The sequence below is a fragment of the Caretta caretta genome, chromosome 3 (assembly GCF_965140235.1).
Source record: "Caretta caretta isolate rCarCar2 chromosome 3, rCarCar1.hap1, whole genome shotgun sequence".
NCBI classification, from domain to species: domain Eukaryota; kingdom Metazoa; phylum Chordata; order Testudines; family Cheloniidae; genus Caretta; species Caretta caretta.
In genome coordinates, this window is record NC_134208.1 from 40,076,205 (window position 1) to 40,091,838 (window position 15,634).

Genomic DNA, 15,634 nt, shown 5'->3' on the forward strand with positions numbered 1-15,634 from the left:
ATACTTCTGTTTGCTGTGTCAAGTTAAAGCAGTATGATATAATTCAAGAATTTCTTCCATTGCCATGTGGAACGAAGTAACTCTTCTGAGGCCCCAGTTCAGCTCTGTGCGAGTGCCTGTATTATGGCTAAGTGTAAACAAACACAGAACAGTCATCTGGCTTTTTTGTTGCGAAATCAGTAATAAAATCAGAAAAGATAACTGTGAGAAACAGCATTTTCCAACCAGAGCTGCAACTCTCTCAATTAAGACTTTATTTCCAAAATAATTAATATGGGCAAAGTTCTTGTCCTGACATGAGGATGGTGAGCAGAATGTGCAGGAAAGATTTTTTGTCCAGAAGGGGAAGACACCATTCTTTATGGTTAGGGTTACCAACCCTCCTGGTTTCGCCAGGAGTCTCCCGGAATCAGGCTCTATATCCCAGAGGCTACTGAAGCCAAACCGGGAGATTTTAGGCTGCTAAAAGTCTGGCAGTGCAGCAGGGCTAAGGCAGGCTCCCTGGCTGCCCTGGCTCCATGCCGCTCCGGAAGCGGCTGGCACATCCCTGCGGCCCCTGGGAGGCACAGGGGACTCCACACGTTTCCCGCACCCGCAAGTGTCGCTGCCACAGATCCCGATGCCACTGTTCCTGGCCAAGGGGAGCTACGGAGTCAGCGCTCAGGGCTGGGGCAGCGCACAGAGACCCCCTGGCCCCACCTCCACCTAGGAGCCACTGCTAGATGTGCCAGGTGCTTCCAGGAGCAGCGTGGAGCCAGGGCAGGCTGTACCACTGACCAGGAGCTACGTGAGGTAAGTGCCACACGGCCGGGGCCTGGACCTGTCATCCCCTTCCACACTCCAGCCCCCACCTCGGAGGCCCCTTCTGCACCCAAACTCCCTTCCAGAGCCCGCATCCCCTCCTGTACCCCTACCCCAGCCTGGAGCCTTCTCCTGCGCCCAAACTCCGTCCCAGAACCCACACCGCTCACCTCCTCCATCCCAATCCCCTGCCCCAGTCCTGAGCCCCCTCCTGCACCCAAACTCCCTCCCAGAGTTTGCACCCCCTGCCCCAGGCTTAGCCCAGAGCCCCCTTCCATACTCCGAACCCCTCGGCCGCAGCCCAGAGTCCACACCCCAACCGCCTGCCTCAGCCCGGTGAAAGTGAGTGAGGGTGTGGGAAAGCGAGCAACAGAGGGAGGGGGGATGGAATGAGCAGAGCGGGGCCTCAGAAAAGGGGCAGGACACGAGTGGGGCCTCAAGGAAGGGGTGGGGCAGGCAAGAGAGTTTGAGTTTGTGTGATTAGACGGTTGGCAAACCTATTTATGGTGTGGGGAATGACACTTGTTTTGTTGAAAAATTGTAAAAGCCCCTTTCTGGATGTCTCCGGGCTCTCAATAAAAACAAAATCACAGTGCAAGTTTCTCCATTCCTTTCTTAGGTCTATTGTAACAACATTGGAATCCCCCAACAGTCAGTGATGTCTGCAAATCGCTGCAATGTTTGTAAAAGGGTCAATCAATTATGAAGCTCATACTGTGTAGGAAAGCTTAGAGTTTCATTTTCCTTCACTTATATGCACCATTCTGCAGTGGAATTTATAGGAGTGTCTAGAAAAATGTTTTAAAATCTCATCCTAAATACATCTTTTAAGTTCTTGTGCTCTGTGCTTTTGGATTCCTAAAAAACTGCCACATCTTGTGGATTTGCATTCAGTGGTGTCGAAGGAAGGAGAGAAGAAGCAGTCAGCCGTTAGCTCAGCAGATAGTGGTTGTTCTGGTCTAGGATTTGCTGAGTCTCTTATCTCCATAGCTGGTCACCACAAATTGCCTGCACATTTGCTGCAGCAAGGTCCAAAGGCTTCATGTGGATTTGCTTGAAATAAAATAATTCCCAATTATCAGTTGCTCACAGTTCCAATTTTATCTAAATTGAGTTAGTGTTTCATGAAGTGGCATTAGATCTCCTTTTTCTTCCCCTTAGGTGCCAGAAGGGTATTCTCTATCTCTGTTGTTTTTTTAACTCCTACTTAATGACCTAATGCATCTCCCCTTTGGTAGGATCTTATCTTCTCTGAGAAGGAGCTGGAGATTAATATTTTAGGAGCATAAATGTAAGCCCCATTAAAAAAACTACAGTCCTAATCTGTACTAAAAATCCCCAGCAAACCTAGCAGTCTATTCCCCCTACTTCTCAAGCAAATATTTAGTAGAGTTTTGTAGTGAGGTTTTATAATAAAGTCTTATGACATCACTTATATTTGTAAAATATGCTTTAATACATTATGCAGTAACAAAACAACCACCATAGTCCAGAACAATAAAATGTATTTTTATATGTACTTTAAAAGCTTTAATGCATTTTATTTGTTCACCTTCAAAATGGCAATGGGCTTCCCATTTATTAGCACCAATTAGGAAGGTACTATAGTATAGAATAAAACTCTCTGTACGGCTTTTCAAGGGATTGGGAATACCACCTTTGAAGTGTGAGATCCTGGAAAATGATTGATTGAGCTTTGCTGAAATTGTCCAGGCCCAAGTTCAAAAAGTTCTCTTTCATAATGTGACTTAACTACAGTGTAGTCAGAAAGAATTGACCTTGGATCTCCTTTTTAAAGTAATGAAATTAAAATGGCTGAGCACACTTAGTGCACATGAGTTAAACGTCAGCTTGTGAGTGCTGGAAATTGCAACCTCTACTTTTTTCCTTTAGGAAAAAGTCTATCTAAACAAGCTCTTTATATGCATATTCTATGCATATGCATATTCTTTATATGCATATTCTCTTCTATTATGAATACCGAAAACTGATGAGAAATTAAGAGAATCAGTAGAGTGAGTAGCAAACTACCTAGTTTTCCCATTGTAGTATTGGTAGGAGATGAGTGTGAATTCAATCAACTCATCTAGAAAGCTGATCTGTAAAAGTATTTTAATATAGTGATTGCAGCTGTGAATAAGTCTTTTGTTTTTGTTCTGATGTCTCACTATGCAAATAAGTTATTTGTGCTAGTATCAAAATTCTGTACTGTCTCATTTCCATCTCCAACTTCTGATTTATCATTAATGTAGGCCCCAACATCTAACTTCTTATTTTCTACGTTACCTTTAATGCAATTTGATATTCATTGTGACAAAATGCATTTTTTTTCTTAGACGTGCCTTCTGTTCTTTGTAACAGAACTGCCTAAGAGCTCAGTGGAAATGGGTTTTAATGGTGTCACTTGCACCAGGATTTCCTTTGCATGCATTCAAATTGAAGCTCCTTTATACTGCTTAAGGGCTCAGAGCAGCCTATCTCTTTGTCCAGGAGATAGCACACTCTTCAGCTTCAAAACAAGGGAAGGCTACAACTTTAAAGAAAGAAGAAGAAAAAAAACACAGAGGGGAAAAATCGCTCCTGACTTTTTAAAAGCTGGACATTCATGTGCAGAAGGACTTTGATCATCTCTGGCTGCATCCCCTTTCAGGCCAACTCCAACCCTTCTTCTCACCACCCACCTATCATTGAGAGTTTCTTAGAGGGAATTCTGTGGGCTGCCATGCAACTGCATTCTGGCCTTTCCGACAACAGTTTTCCCTAGCCTGAGGGGTGGAGACCGTTTGAGCTGAAATAGGAGGAAAATAACAGCAAGTCTCATCATTTGTAGAAGTGAGAAAATCAGTCAGTAGCTATGATTGTTATCTTCAAATACTAACTGTACACTAAGGTCAAAAGCAAAGTTCTCCATCTGCATTTCAGTGTGCTCTAGATCAGCACCAGACTCACCTGTGTTTCAAGAGATGGGGTTTAATTCTTAGAATATTATTGCAAATTTCTCAAATTAATATTTATTTATGAATATTCATATCCATTTTGGCTTCTATTCAAGTACTGTATAACTTGTGGTAATATGATTATATGCACACCATTCATCATCAGATTACTGCAGTTATCTTTTCCTGGGGCTGAAGGTGGAAGCAATGCTGGGGCCTCCAGTTCATGAGGAATGTGGCAGCTTCCCTCTTGAGCAGGATGCACCATGATGAGCGCATCATGCCCATGCTCCAGTCAGTATACTGACTACCATTTTGTATTCAAAACCTGATCCTCAAATCTTTCAATGAGCCAGGACCCATACATATCAGAGTCCACATCTCCATCCATGAACCTCCAAGACAGCGGCCTTTACTATCTCCCTGTAGCTTACAAAGACTGTGATGGAATATGTGAGAGCAGAGATGAAGTATTCTCAGTGAAGTGGCTAGCTGTGAAACAAGCGTCCAGAGGAGACTGGACATCAGCCTGGCCACATTTGTGCATGCTACAAGACCCTTTGAAAGAGCTTTCTCACATTATCAGTATGGTTTGGTCTGTTTTTTTTAAATCAAGATATGTAACCAGAGTGGACATCCTATACCTAGGGAAGGTAAAAGAGCAGTAGATTCTGTACTAATTGAGCCTACAGGTTTATTCTAAGTGTGAGTTCAACTGTAAAAAGTGAGGTATAAGTTCATAAGATGTCACAACAGCCTATTACAAATGTTGATGGGAAAAGATATGAAAGGGAGACAGACTGAATTAGTACAAACAAAAGGCCTGCTGACAGAACCAAGGACTGCTAAAATCATGCATGGTGAATAAAAGAACTGTGGAACCAGAAAGCATCAAAACTAGTGTGTCAGAAACTAGCCTTAAATGGTGGACAAAATAATTAGGGGATGGGCTATTCCACCCACCATTCCCTTTTAGGATCCTTAAAGAAAAAGACTTTGGGAGAAAAATTGGCTACTGGAATGAGCTTCACCGTCATGGCTGCTACCTCCACTGCCACCTGGGACCTCAGGCCTTCATCTTCCTGAGAGATGTCCTATCCAGACCAGGCTAGAGAGAGACACCCATATGACACTGCCACCTCTGCCTGAATCTCAGTCACCACCTGGGATGTGAGACTTTGTCTCCCCCAGCCCACATGTATCCTTTTTCTCCCCCCGCTTATTTTTTCTCTTTCCTACCTTCCCTCCTTTTTCCTTCTGTTTAATAAGAGTCTGGTTTATCTGGCCAAGACTGTATATTATATAATACTGCTGTAAGCCTGTGACCAGGAATGAGCAACTAAGAGCAATACCCTAAAGAGCCTGATGCTGGTTTATGTTTTGCATGTCTCGCAATGGTGATAAGACTGAGCCCTGGTCTACACTGGGGGGTGGGGGTGGAATCGATCTAAGTTACGCAACTTCAGCTACGTGAATAACGTAGCTGAAGTCGACGTACTTAGATGGACTTACCGTGGTGTCTTCACCGCGGTGAGTCGACTGCTGCCGCTCCCCAGTCAACTCTGCCTGCGCCTCTCACAGCACTGGAGTACAGGAGTCGACGGGAGAGTGCTTGGGGGGGTCGATTTATCGCGTCTAGACTAGACGCGATAAATCGATCCCCACTGGATCGATTGCTGCCTGCCGATCCGGCGGGTAGTGAAGACATACTCTGTGAGCTCTACGTGTGTTTCTCCAGCAGTGAGGTTGCAAATGAGAATCATTTCAGAGGCAGAAGCTGCATCTTCTGTCCTTGCTGTTCCTTTCTCTAGACTTTAACAGCAACAATGACAGCTTCAGCCCATCTCAGGTAACTTCTTTTCCCAAAAACTACAGCTTTGCAAATCTGCAGATATCCACTTATATTCACAGATCTCCACATCCGGGGATGTGGATATCCACAGATCGGATGCAGATACAAATTACATATCCGTGCAGGGCTCTATCAGAAAGGATTGTTATTGCCATCTTTAATACCATGTAAAAAAGACAGTCAAACACAGGGTATATTATTCTTCTGAAAGCTTTCTGCAGCTATAGAGAAAGGGAAGTTGTTAAAATGAAAGCCTTATGTAATACTCTACATTTCAAAAGCTTTAACTGTTTTTCCTTCTTTTCTATAACTTTAGTAAAAAGTTTAAAGGATATTTAATTTTTTTTTTTTTTGCTACGGTACTATGCAGGCTGAGGTCTCTGCGTACCAAATCCTGAACCTTGTTTAAACTATTATGAATGTTGGATAATGAATATTAAAAAGGGAAAAAATTATAACCATCAGTGTACATGCTCTGTCAGAAAACTTAACGCTTAAAGCAAGTTTTGAATTATGCGCCCTTTGCATTTGTACATGGTAGCTTTTCTAAGAACTGAGGTGAAGAGAAGAATTACCCCAGGAGCTGCAAGAAATGTAACTATATTTTACTAATCTTACTGTGGATTTTTTTTTGAAGTCTATGTGGTAGTAACCTCAGAAATATAATTAATATTTGTACAGTACACTGAAAATGTATGTCTCAATATGAATTACTAATGGGAGGTTATTTAAATAATGGAACCTTATGTACACTTTCAGTTTTCTTTAATTTATATCCTTTTTTCTCTCCCTAGAACTGTAGCTACTAATGTTTTCATAAGCCAAAACTGTGATGCTACAGTCTTTCATAGAAGAATATCTATTTAAAGCATGCGCGATTTTTATAGTCCTTCATTCTAATGTTAATTTTTTCTGATTTAGTTGTTGCAGTTAATTGCAAAATCTCAGCTAACCTCACTGAGTGGTGCAGCACAGAAGAACTACTTCAATATTTTGGACAAAATTGTACGAAAGGGTATGTTCGTGGTTCATTAGCATTGACTGAGTTACTTTTTCTGACCTTTCAGTTAGTTTCATTATTTTTATATGTACTGCTTTATGTCACAAAACAAAGGTAATGGCATATTTAATTAGTGGAAATCTAATATACTTTTTAACCAGTTTCTTAACATTGAAGAATATCATTCAAAACAAATGTATAAAGTGAAATCAGAGATTATCCTTCACAGTCAGAAGTTCATGGTTTCTCTTTTACTATTCTGTACTCTTTGTCAAATCTAAAATTTCTTAGTTCTGAACAAAATTATTCCTGTTTTTATTAACATGAATACCTGTGTATGTCTTTTTTTAAAGATTCCTTTACATGATGAACTAAAACATTTTAGTCCAAATTTGCCAAGTTACCCAACAGAGGTATGCAAGAAACTGCAATTATTCCCGGTGTGTATAATAAGAAAACTGGGCTCTTGCATATTAATGTTGGAAAATGTTGGGTTTTTTTAAAGGTGACCATTGTATTTGGAAGACATTTAATACTATCTACTGAAAATAGGAAATCCACTTGAAAAACTAAGATGCAGCATTAATTTTATTAACGCATGGCACAAAGTGTTGCACTGATGCCTTGATAGCAGTATTGTCTTAAGCATCAATCCTGCATCTGTGGGACCTCCCAGGGCAAATTCCATTGTGGGATCAGGACATTTAGTTTGGAAGTGAAACCACTGCTCAGCTGCAGTTTGAGTTAGTTCAGATAGGGAAATGTCAATAACTTGGGTTAATGGTAACAAATCAAAAGAGTACCTCTTATTTTTCTTTTCCAGTTTTGGAAGACCAACACAATCCACGCTTAATCAAAGATCTTCTTCAGGATCTGAGTTCTACTCTCTGTATACTGATTAGGGGAGTAGGGAAATCTGTGTTGGTGGGGAACATCAATATTTGGATTTGCCGATTAGAAACTATCCTTACATGGCAACAACAGCTAAAAAATCTTCAGATGAACAAGGTATATTAAATTTGTTAAATCAGAAATATGAGGTAAAGAGGGAGAAGGTGCTTTGAATACTGGCTTTTAATCTGTGTACAAGCAAAGTTTTAAATATGTCTAAAGCCACTTTTACTTGACTTCATTAGTTATTCAGCACAAATGATGACATAAAGATATAAAATTAAAGTTAAATTTTTTCACACTCACTAAGTATTTTAATATCCTTTTTTTGTGAAAAGCACAACAGTAATTTTAGCAACATGCATTAACTGACTCCTGACGGATGTTCACAGACTTGATTTTCTGATAGCCCAACCATAAATTTCAAAACGGATAGCTCGCTGTCGACCTTAATCTGACTATTTAGAGATAATTATTCACTGGTCAGAGACATACGATAACTCTACCTTAGTAAGGAGAGACAGGCCTGAAATCCAAGATTAGAGAGGGACCAAAAAAACATGACTAAAGCATTGAAGTAGCGATTCCAAAGCTTTGCAATCCAACAGGGTTTTTTTCTATGAAACTAGGTAACTTATGGACTTCTGGAAGCTTTAAAAGTTTGGACCTGGGTCACAGCTTTTTTTTTTTAGCATACTGTAGGGGGCGACAGAGGGTTAGGAGAGGAAGCGAAGGGAGGTACTGAGACTTGGTGAGGGGAGTAGGAGGAAGGGCAGTCAGCTGCAGGCTAGGAAGGAGAGTCCCAGGTGTTTCTCTCTGCTTCCGGGCTCTTGCCTCCACCAGTCCACTCCTCCCTCAGGTGTGCGCAAGCTTACTTAGGGGTGGAGTACTAGCCCCCCATCTCACCCAGTTCCACTACCCACCCCAATACTGTGTCCATCACTTTAAGCATTTACAATGGCAATTTTTGAAAATAAGATGTCTGAAGTTTCTAAGGGTCTATGTGATAATCATGGGGGATACACATTTATTTAAAAAATCTTTTTTTTAACTTAAATCACATTGTTTTGGTTTAAATCGGATTTAAATTGAATACATTTTTCTTTTTAAAAATAAACCTGTTTAGAACTAAATTTGAAAGAGACTACATATGTTAAGATCTACATTTATTATAATCTCTTTAAATCATTTAAATAAATAATATTTAACAGCACACATTTGCTAGTGAAGTTTTAAAGAAAGTGAAACCACCAGACTGGTAGAAGTCACTGGCTAAGCACCTAGGACAGGGATCAGCAATCTTTGGTATGCGGCCTATCAGGGAAATCCGCTGGCAGGTCAGGACGGTTTGTGTACCTGCAATGTCCGCAGGTTCGACTGATTGCAGCTCCCACTGGCCGCGGTTCGCTGTTCCAGGCCAATGGGGGCTGCAGGAAGCAGCAGCCAACACATCCCTCTGTCTTGTTACTTTATCATTCTGCCCTGAATAAATCACAACAAATTTTGAAATAGAAGATAGATCACGAAAAAAAAAAGGGAAATTCAGCCTTGAAGATATTTGTCACGTGGCCAACAAACTAAAACACCATCCTTGCTTGACAGATAACAGGTGCTTGACTTGTTATTTCCTTTATTTTATGTCAGTAACTTCCACTGAGTGATTTTTCTTTAGTTATGTATTACAAATGCAAGATTGGAGTCATTATGTTCACAGGTGCCTGAGCATGATGATCTCTCAAAAACTATACACAAGATGTCACTACAGAAAGTATATTCTATAAGCAAGACTAATGAGTGTAATGAACTAAATTGTGGCATTAAGCTAGAGCTAGACCCAGCTACCCTAGGGGGTGCAGTTGTTGTAATAAGATTGCATATGTTCCCTTTGCATCTGGTCAGCCCCACTAGGTGGGGTCACTGTCATCCCTTGCACAAAACACTGACAGCAGTGCTAGCTCTATATAGTCCCTAACCATGTCTCTTGTTGTGCCCAGCCCCCTTTCATTAGGTTCAAGTAGAGGAAAGGGAGAGGCACTTTTTACATCTCCCATGCCCCTGCTGCAAGGAAGAGAACCTCTCTAATCCCCACCCTAGGTGCTGCTGCACAGAGACCCCATAGAAGAGGACTCTGGTCAGGTATACATACTCCCTTGGGTCGCCCACTCTATATTTGCTCTCCTGTCAGTGTGGCAGAATCACTATTTCATCTGTTGGGAGGCTCTGCAGAGGTGGGATTTGTCCTACTCTCTTCCCTCTGACTTTTACATTCCATATCTATGTATTGCACATCTGTTGAATAATTGACATAAACTTCATTGCTTAATTTTAACAGTGGTTTCTCTGACTCTTTAACTAAAGTTTTTAGAGTGTGCATTTTTCTGAAAGTTGGTGTTGTATGCAACTGTTAACTAATTTTCAGACTGCATATTTTGGATTTTTTATTTTTATTTTTATTTTTTTGCTTTTAATTTCCAAAGCTTTTTCATCCAAAGCATAACTTTACGTTCTAAGAATTTTCATTCACTTAACACCAGAAAAACTAAGAGCTGCAAAACCACATTATTCAACTTCTGTTCCTTGAGATATTTAATTTTCAATAACAAACTTGGAGAATAATCTAACAAACGTTGAAAACCAAATGATCAAAATATCAAACTGGCAAAAAGAACCAAAACAGGTCCATATTTTTTCAGGGAAACACACATACATACATATAATTATAAAATATATAAAATTTTAAAAAGTGAAATAAAAATAACTGAGGTAGCTATATTGGTTTAAACCTAAAATTGAAAACCCTTCTTATGTTATACTAACAACTCCGTGCAGTTAAAAGTTAACTCTTTTTTTTCAGCAAGTCAACAATGGTCTCACGCTCAGCGATCTTCCTCTGCATATGCTGAATAACATTTTATACAGGTTCTCAGATGGCTGGGACATTATTACCCTAGGTCAAGTGACCCCAACACTGTACATGCTCAGTGAAGACAGGCAGTTATGGAAAAAACTTTGCCAGTACCATTTTGCAGAAAAACAGGTAACGAGAGAGAGTTGTGTGTGTTAAATCTGATACTGATGACCTCAGTATGAATTCCTCAGTGACTTTGCCCTTGTTTTCACATTGAACCATAGCAATGTGGGTAACGGGAAAGTGATGTTTTTTTAGAGGCGGTGTCTACCCTCAGTTCCCATTGATTTCTGTGAGAAATGTGCTCTGTACATCAACCCAAGAGACTCTATCCGGATGTTTCCCGTGCAGTGGAGGGGAGGGCAGTGGAGGCAATGTCTACACTAAGCTTTTTTTCCTCCATATTTCCCATAATTTCTGCCAACTGTGGCAGATTGGACTTTTAAAGCTTTAGTATATGCATTTTAGATGCCAAGGTAATAGGTATTTCAAGCTAAGATTTTTCATAAATTATACAAGTCTGAACAGTCAGTCATGATCTTCTAGATTATATTTCTCTACCTAGACTATTATGAGTGGATTTTCTTGCATACAAGTAACTTTTACCACGCATTTATTAGTCTCAGAGTTTACCTGATAACATTGATATTCATGACCATCTGGACTTGAACCTACCCATTCTTTAAACTCCCACTAGCGGGGTGTGTGTGTATATGTGTACACATATACCATTGCCCTTTAACACACAAGGCTAAGAGTCTGAGCTGCTTTCCAAACAACTGTCAAAGAAAATCCAGTACTGGTTGGAAGTGAGTCAGAATAGCCTCTTCCTGTTACATTGTATGAACTCTAAGGCCTTAGACTAAACTTAGAAAAATTGACCCTTCCACTCCTACTAGTCAAAGAGGAGAATAGTGTAGAACAGGGATCGGCAACCTTTGGCACCGGGCCCCTCAGGGAAATCTGCTGACAGGCTGGGATGATTTGTTTACTTCCCGTGTACACAGGTTCAGCCGATCGCAGCTCCCACTGACCACGGTTTGCTGTTCCGGGCTAATGGGAGCTGCAGGAAACAGCGGCCAGCACATCCCTTGGCCCACGTCGCTTCCCGCAGCCCCCATTGGCCTGGAACAGCGAACCGCGGCTAGTGGGAGCTGCGATTGACTGTATACCACTGAGCTCAAAATGGATCTTAACTAATAAATAAATGGTGATTGTTTCACAAGAGAGGGATGGAAGGAGTCTCAAACTGACATGGCACCTTGGCAAAAGATGCAAAGGCAGGGGAATAGAAGTAGTACTCCAAAGGAGAGCTCAGGAGGGGTAAATGTAGGCCATGAGAGCAGGCATAGGAAGAAGTAGGCAGGGTGGGGTTGAGCATTTTGAATTTGATGTACAAGGACAGGGAATTTTGAGGAGGGGAAGAGGAGAAGGATTTTGAACAACGATCACAATGGCTGGAGAGGAAGCTGTTATCTTAAGATTATATAAGAAATAAAAATCACTCCAGCACATCAGTGTAGCATGTCAGATACAGGATCTCTAAATACTCGTGTAAAAATACTTCTGTAAAAAAAGTCTCTCTGAACTCTAACATGTAGTTTCCAAGCAGCTTTTAAGTGGACTAATAACCTAACTGAATCTGTAGGGGTTTTGGGCAGCTATTTAACTGTAATTTGCCTCATGTTAAAAATGTGTCACTTTACAAGCAGCAGTAAGACCTTAACCTTCACCAGTAGCAACCACATTGATCTGAAGGATTCTTGCACTGTTGCTTGGAAAAATTAGGCAGTACATCTATCCATGTGCTTCAATGTCCCATGCTTCCAAAAAAGATATACAAAGCATGTGCAAGTAAGACTAACATGCATTTATTTAAAATTAAAAGAAAAGAATTATTTAAGTTTCTAATAATTGTGTAAAAGGCCTTAATTGTGAAAAATATGTAGCCTAAGACTACATTTATAAAGTCTAAAGCCTTGGTTGCTTTGCCTGTACTTTACAGGGGAGTATTTTACAGCTACAGTCCTTACAATAAGCCACTAGTTGTAATACATGATCATCTTTCATCAGTTTATAAGTGAAGAAAATATTCAGTGCAATTTTTTTCTATATAGCCCTTAAAATAGTACTCATATGCAACAAGAGAATTATTAACTTGGCTCTTTCAAGTCAATGGAGTTGCCCCAATGATGAGTATGGCCCAGCGTAGCTTAACAAATCTGTAGTTTCTGTTTTGTATTGATCTACCTAACTTAGTTGGCTTGGGAAGGCCTCAAATATTTAGAGGGGTACAGGCTAGAATATGGTATAAATCACCTTTATATGGATGGGTCTCTAAAACTGTACTTCAGAGTTTCAAGTTGACACTCCATGAAGTTGTGTATATGAGTCAGAATATTAGCCTGAGAGAGCCCCATTTATAAAATAATTTATCTTGAACTATTCTTTTATACTTCAGCCTTTGATTGGCTTGATTACTTTCTGCTAACAATTTAAATTAAAATATTAATTTTATGTTCAGTTCTGTAGGCATTTGATCCTGTCGGAAAAAGGTCACATTGACTGGAAGCTGATGTACTTTGCACTTCAGAAATGTTATCCAATAAAGGAACAATATGGGGACACATTACATTTTTGTCGACATTGTAGTATTCTGTTTTGGAAGGTAAGAACTGGAAATGTATAATTTAATATTAGAAAATACTTTGAGAGTTAGCTACTGAAAAAAATATCGTTGACTGGGGAAATGTTAGTGTTGTATAATTGTGTGCCATCTCAGGTGAAAAGTAATTGGGCCGTAAATCAAACTAAGTAAAGTGGTCGCACCTACATAGGTTGGTGTGTTGTTCCAAAAGAGGTTTCCAGCCAAAATGAGAAATCAAAAGTTCAATTCTGTGCTATTTATAGTTTTAAAATCTGTACCAGAAATTGATACTCTGTGTTTTTAGAAAGAAAGATGATTAGAGTGTTACTCCCTACCTTCCAGCAACCTTTTTGTTACACAGCTGTAATGCACTAATGCTCAGGGATGTGGGGGAAGCAGGCAAAGGACTAGCTTCAACATTATGGCAGCCAATAAAAAGGATCAATAGTAAAAACATTTTACCACAGTATTTCCACAGCAGTGATGTAATATTTTACATGGTTTAGTAACCAGCTGTGTCTTGTGAAAAGCATTGAAGAACTTGTTAGAAATGATCTTTCTAAACATACATTTTGTGTTTCCCTTATCTTGCTGTTTGGTAGTAAGTATATTTGGCCTTGAAGGAGGATCTTGGGTAATCTGTTTCTTAACTCTCACCTGAAGTCATAATAATCCTATTTTGGTTTAACATTTGATGGCTGGAAAAGTGGATTAGATGCCTCTTTCTGACTGACTTCAATTTGCAGCCCAAAGACTACAGTAGATTATGATTTTAAATGGAAAATAAGAAGCAAGAGTTGCTTGGAAACCTTGAAAAATCTTCTCCTGAGAAATCATTTTGCTTTTATACATTATATTTTGTTGTTTTTCCATTATTCTGAAATTCTAAAGACATTTACATGAAAGCAAGACTGTGTAAGATTTATTTTCTGCTCTTTCCTCCCTCTCCTCCCAAAGAAGATAATTCTTCCTGTGTGACTATGGGTCCTCTGCATGACTTTGTAATTTGTCCAGTGAGGAGTAATAGCATGTATGCCAATAGCAATGTATGAATCATGTCATTCTGAATGTGAATATCCTTGTTATCTTGTCTGTACCTGCAGACCTTAATAATTACATCAGCAGTACAAAAACATGCAGTCAGTATAGGCGTCTGCTTTAAAAAAGTCTGGACAAACTATTGATGTATAGTTCTTTCACTTCTGATAAAGGTTTGCTAGGGAATAAAAGCTGTCCATTGCAGTAGAGACTGTCCTGTAACTTGCTACCTAAGTCAGTAGGAGACAGTTTTCCCTTGATAAAATGTCGATGGTTACATGACTATGCAGTTATGAGAGAGTTGGGTTTTTCAATTCTTGTGTATACTAGTTCTCTTTCTAATTTCTAAAGGCTTTTGTTGCTGGGGTATTCCTGTGTAAGGGGATAACTGGATACTGTTTGACATTTTGCCTCCATTCAGATGTTTGCTACTGTTGTGCTTCACAGTGTAGTGCATTTAATGCTGGGAAAGACCAAATTCATGGTATTCCTAAGAGTCTGGAGCTTAAGTTCAAGGATCATGGGGGAGTATAGGAGGAAGCAGAAATGCCACGTACATGGATAGAATGGCTAGATACTAAGAATTGTGGAGTATTCCATGCAAGTGTATTTATTGATTCCTTCCTCCTATGGTAGGAGTTCTGAGTGCTGTTCTGCAGATCAATTCCCAGACAGGAGTAACAATAATTTCTTGCTGGCACTGGCACTAGTGATTGCTGTTGCAAGACTTCATATACAGAAGTGCGTTGTTTGATTGGGCTGACTGTGGATTTTCATAACTTCTTTCAGATAGTTTTTAAATTGTTCTCAGATTAAGGAGTGGCTTTAGTTTTCAGGCTCTCAGAAAAAGCGGATATGGGAATGTGACAAAAATCTTCACCTTTTTAAAATAATTACTAAAGTTTGATGGTAGTGGGGAACTAATTCTTTCTCTATGCAAAGTGGTCTAACAGCTCAGCTTAGTGCTACTAACTCTGTTTTGGTGGGACTTTTTATTGTTGTGTTTGTTAGCTTAAGGTGGCTAGGTCAAAGAAGGAGGAGGGCGGGGAGGGTTGCATTTGGTTCTTAAGGTACTGAAGTTTGTTGGCACCCTGATCTCATGAGGGAGCAGGTTCAAAATTCATGGTCCTATGGGCAAAAAACCTACATCTTCTGCATGTTTCACTTTGATGTTTCCAGTTCCACTGGAATGTAGGTTTGATGGGAGGTCATGATCATGCAGGATGGAGAGATCCTGTTGGTAACTTGTGACAGCCACATCAAGACATTTGAAGCAGTGGATGAAAACCTTGAATCCAAGGGGAGCAAGAGCAGAAGGCAGAGCACTGAGCAACCATTGTGGCTGAGCACAGAGGCTAAGGTGTTCTGAACCAGTAGTAGCTTTTTTATTTGGTGGGTTTTGGACTTGGGTGCAGAGGATTACAGTAGTCAAGCTTCAAGGTGATGAACATGCCAATCATGGGTACGATCCCCTGGGGGACTAACATGAAGGGGAAAGGAGTCCAGGAGAGTTGGCTGTATTTCAAGGAATCCCTGTTGAGGTTACAGGGACAAACCATCC

At 40.2% G+C, this 15,634-nt stretch overlaps 1 protein-coding gene across 4 annotated transcripts in view; it reads left to right on the forward strand.

The window, feature by feature from the left end:
- FBXO25 (F-box protein 25) overlaps positions 1–15,634 on the forward strand; it is a 65,912-nt gene that overhangs the window by 35,948 nt on the left and 14,330 nt on the right. For all 4 annotated transcript variants that reach the window (XM_048845361.2, XM_048845364.2, XM_048845363.2 and 1 more), the window contains exons 6-9: positions 6,511–6,604; positions 7,413–7,597; positions 10,335–10,517; positions 12,913–13,056. In XM_048845361.2, the coding sequence (XP_048701318.1) occupies positions 6,511–6,604; positions 7,413–7,597; positions 10,335–10,517; positions 12,913–13,056 (606 nt within the window). The remainder of the gene's footprint in view (positions 1–6,510; positions 6,605–7,412; positions 7,598–10,334; positions 10,518–12,912; positions 13,057–15,634) is intronic.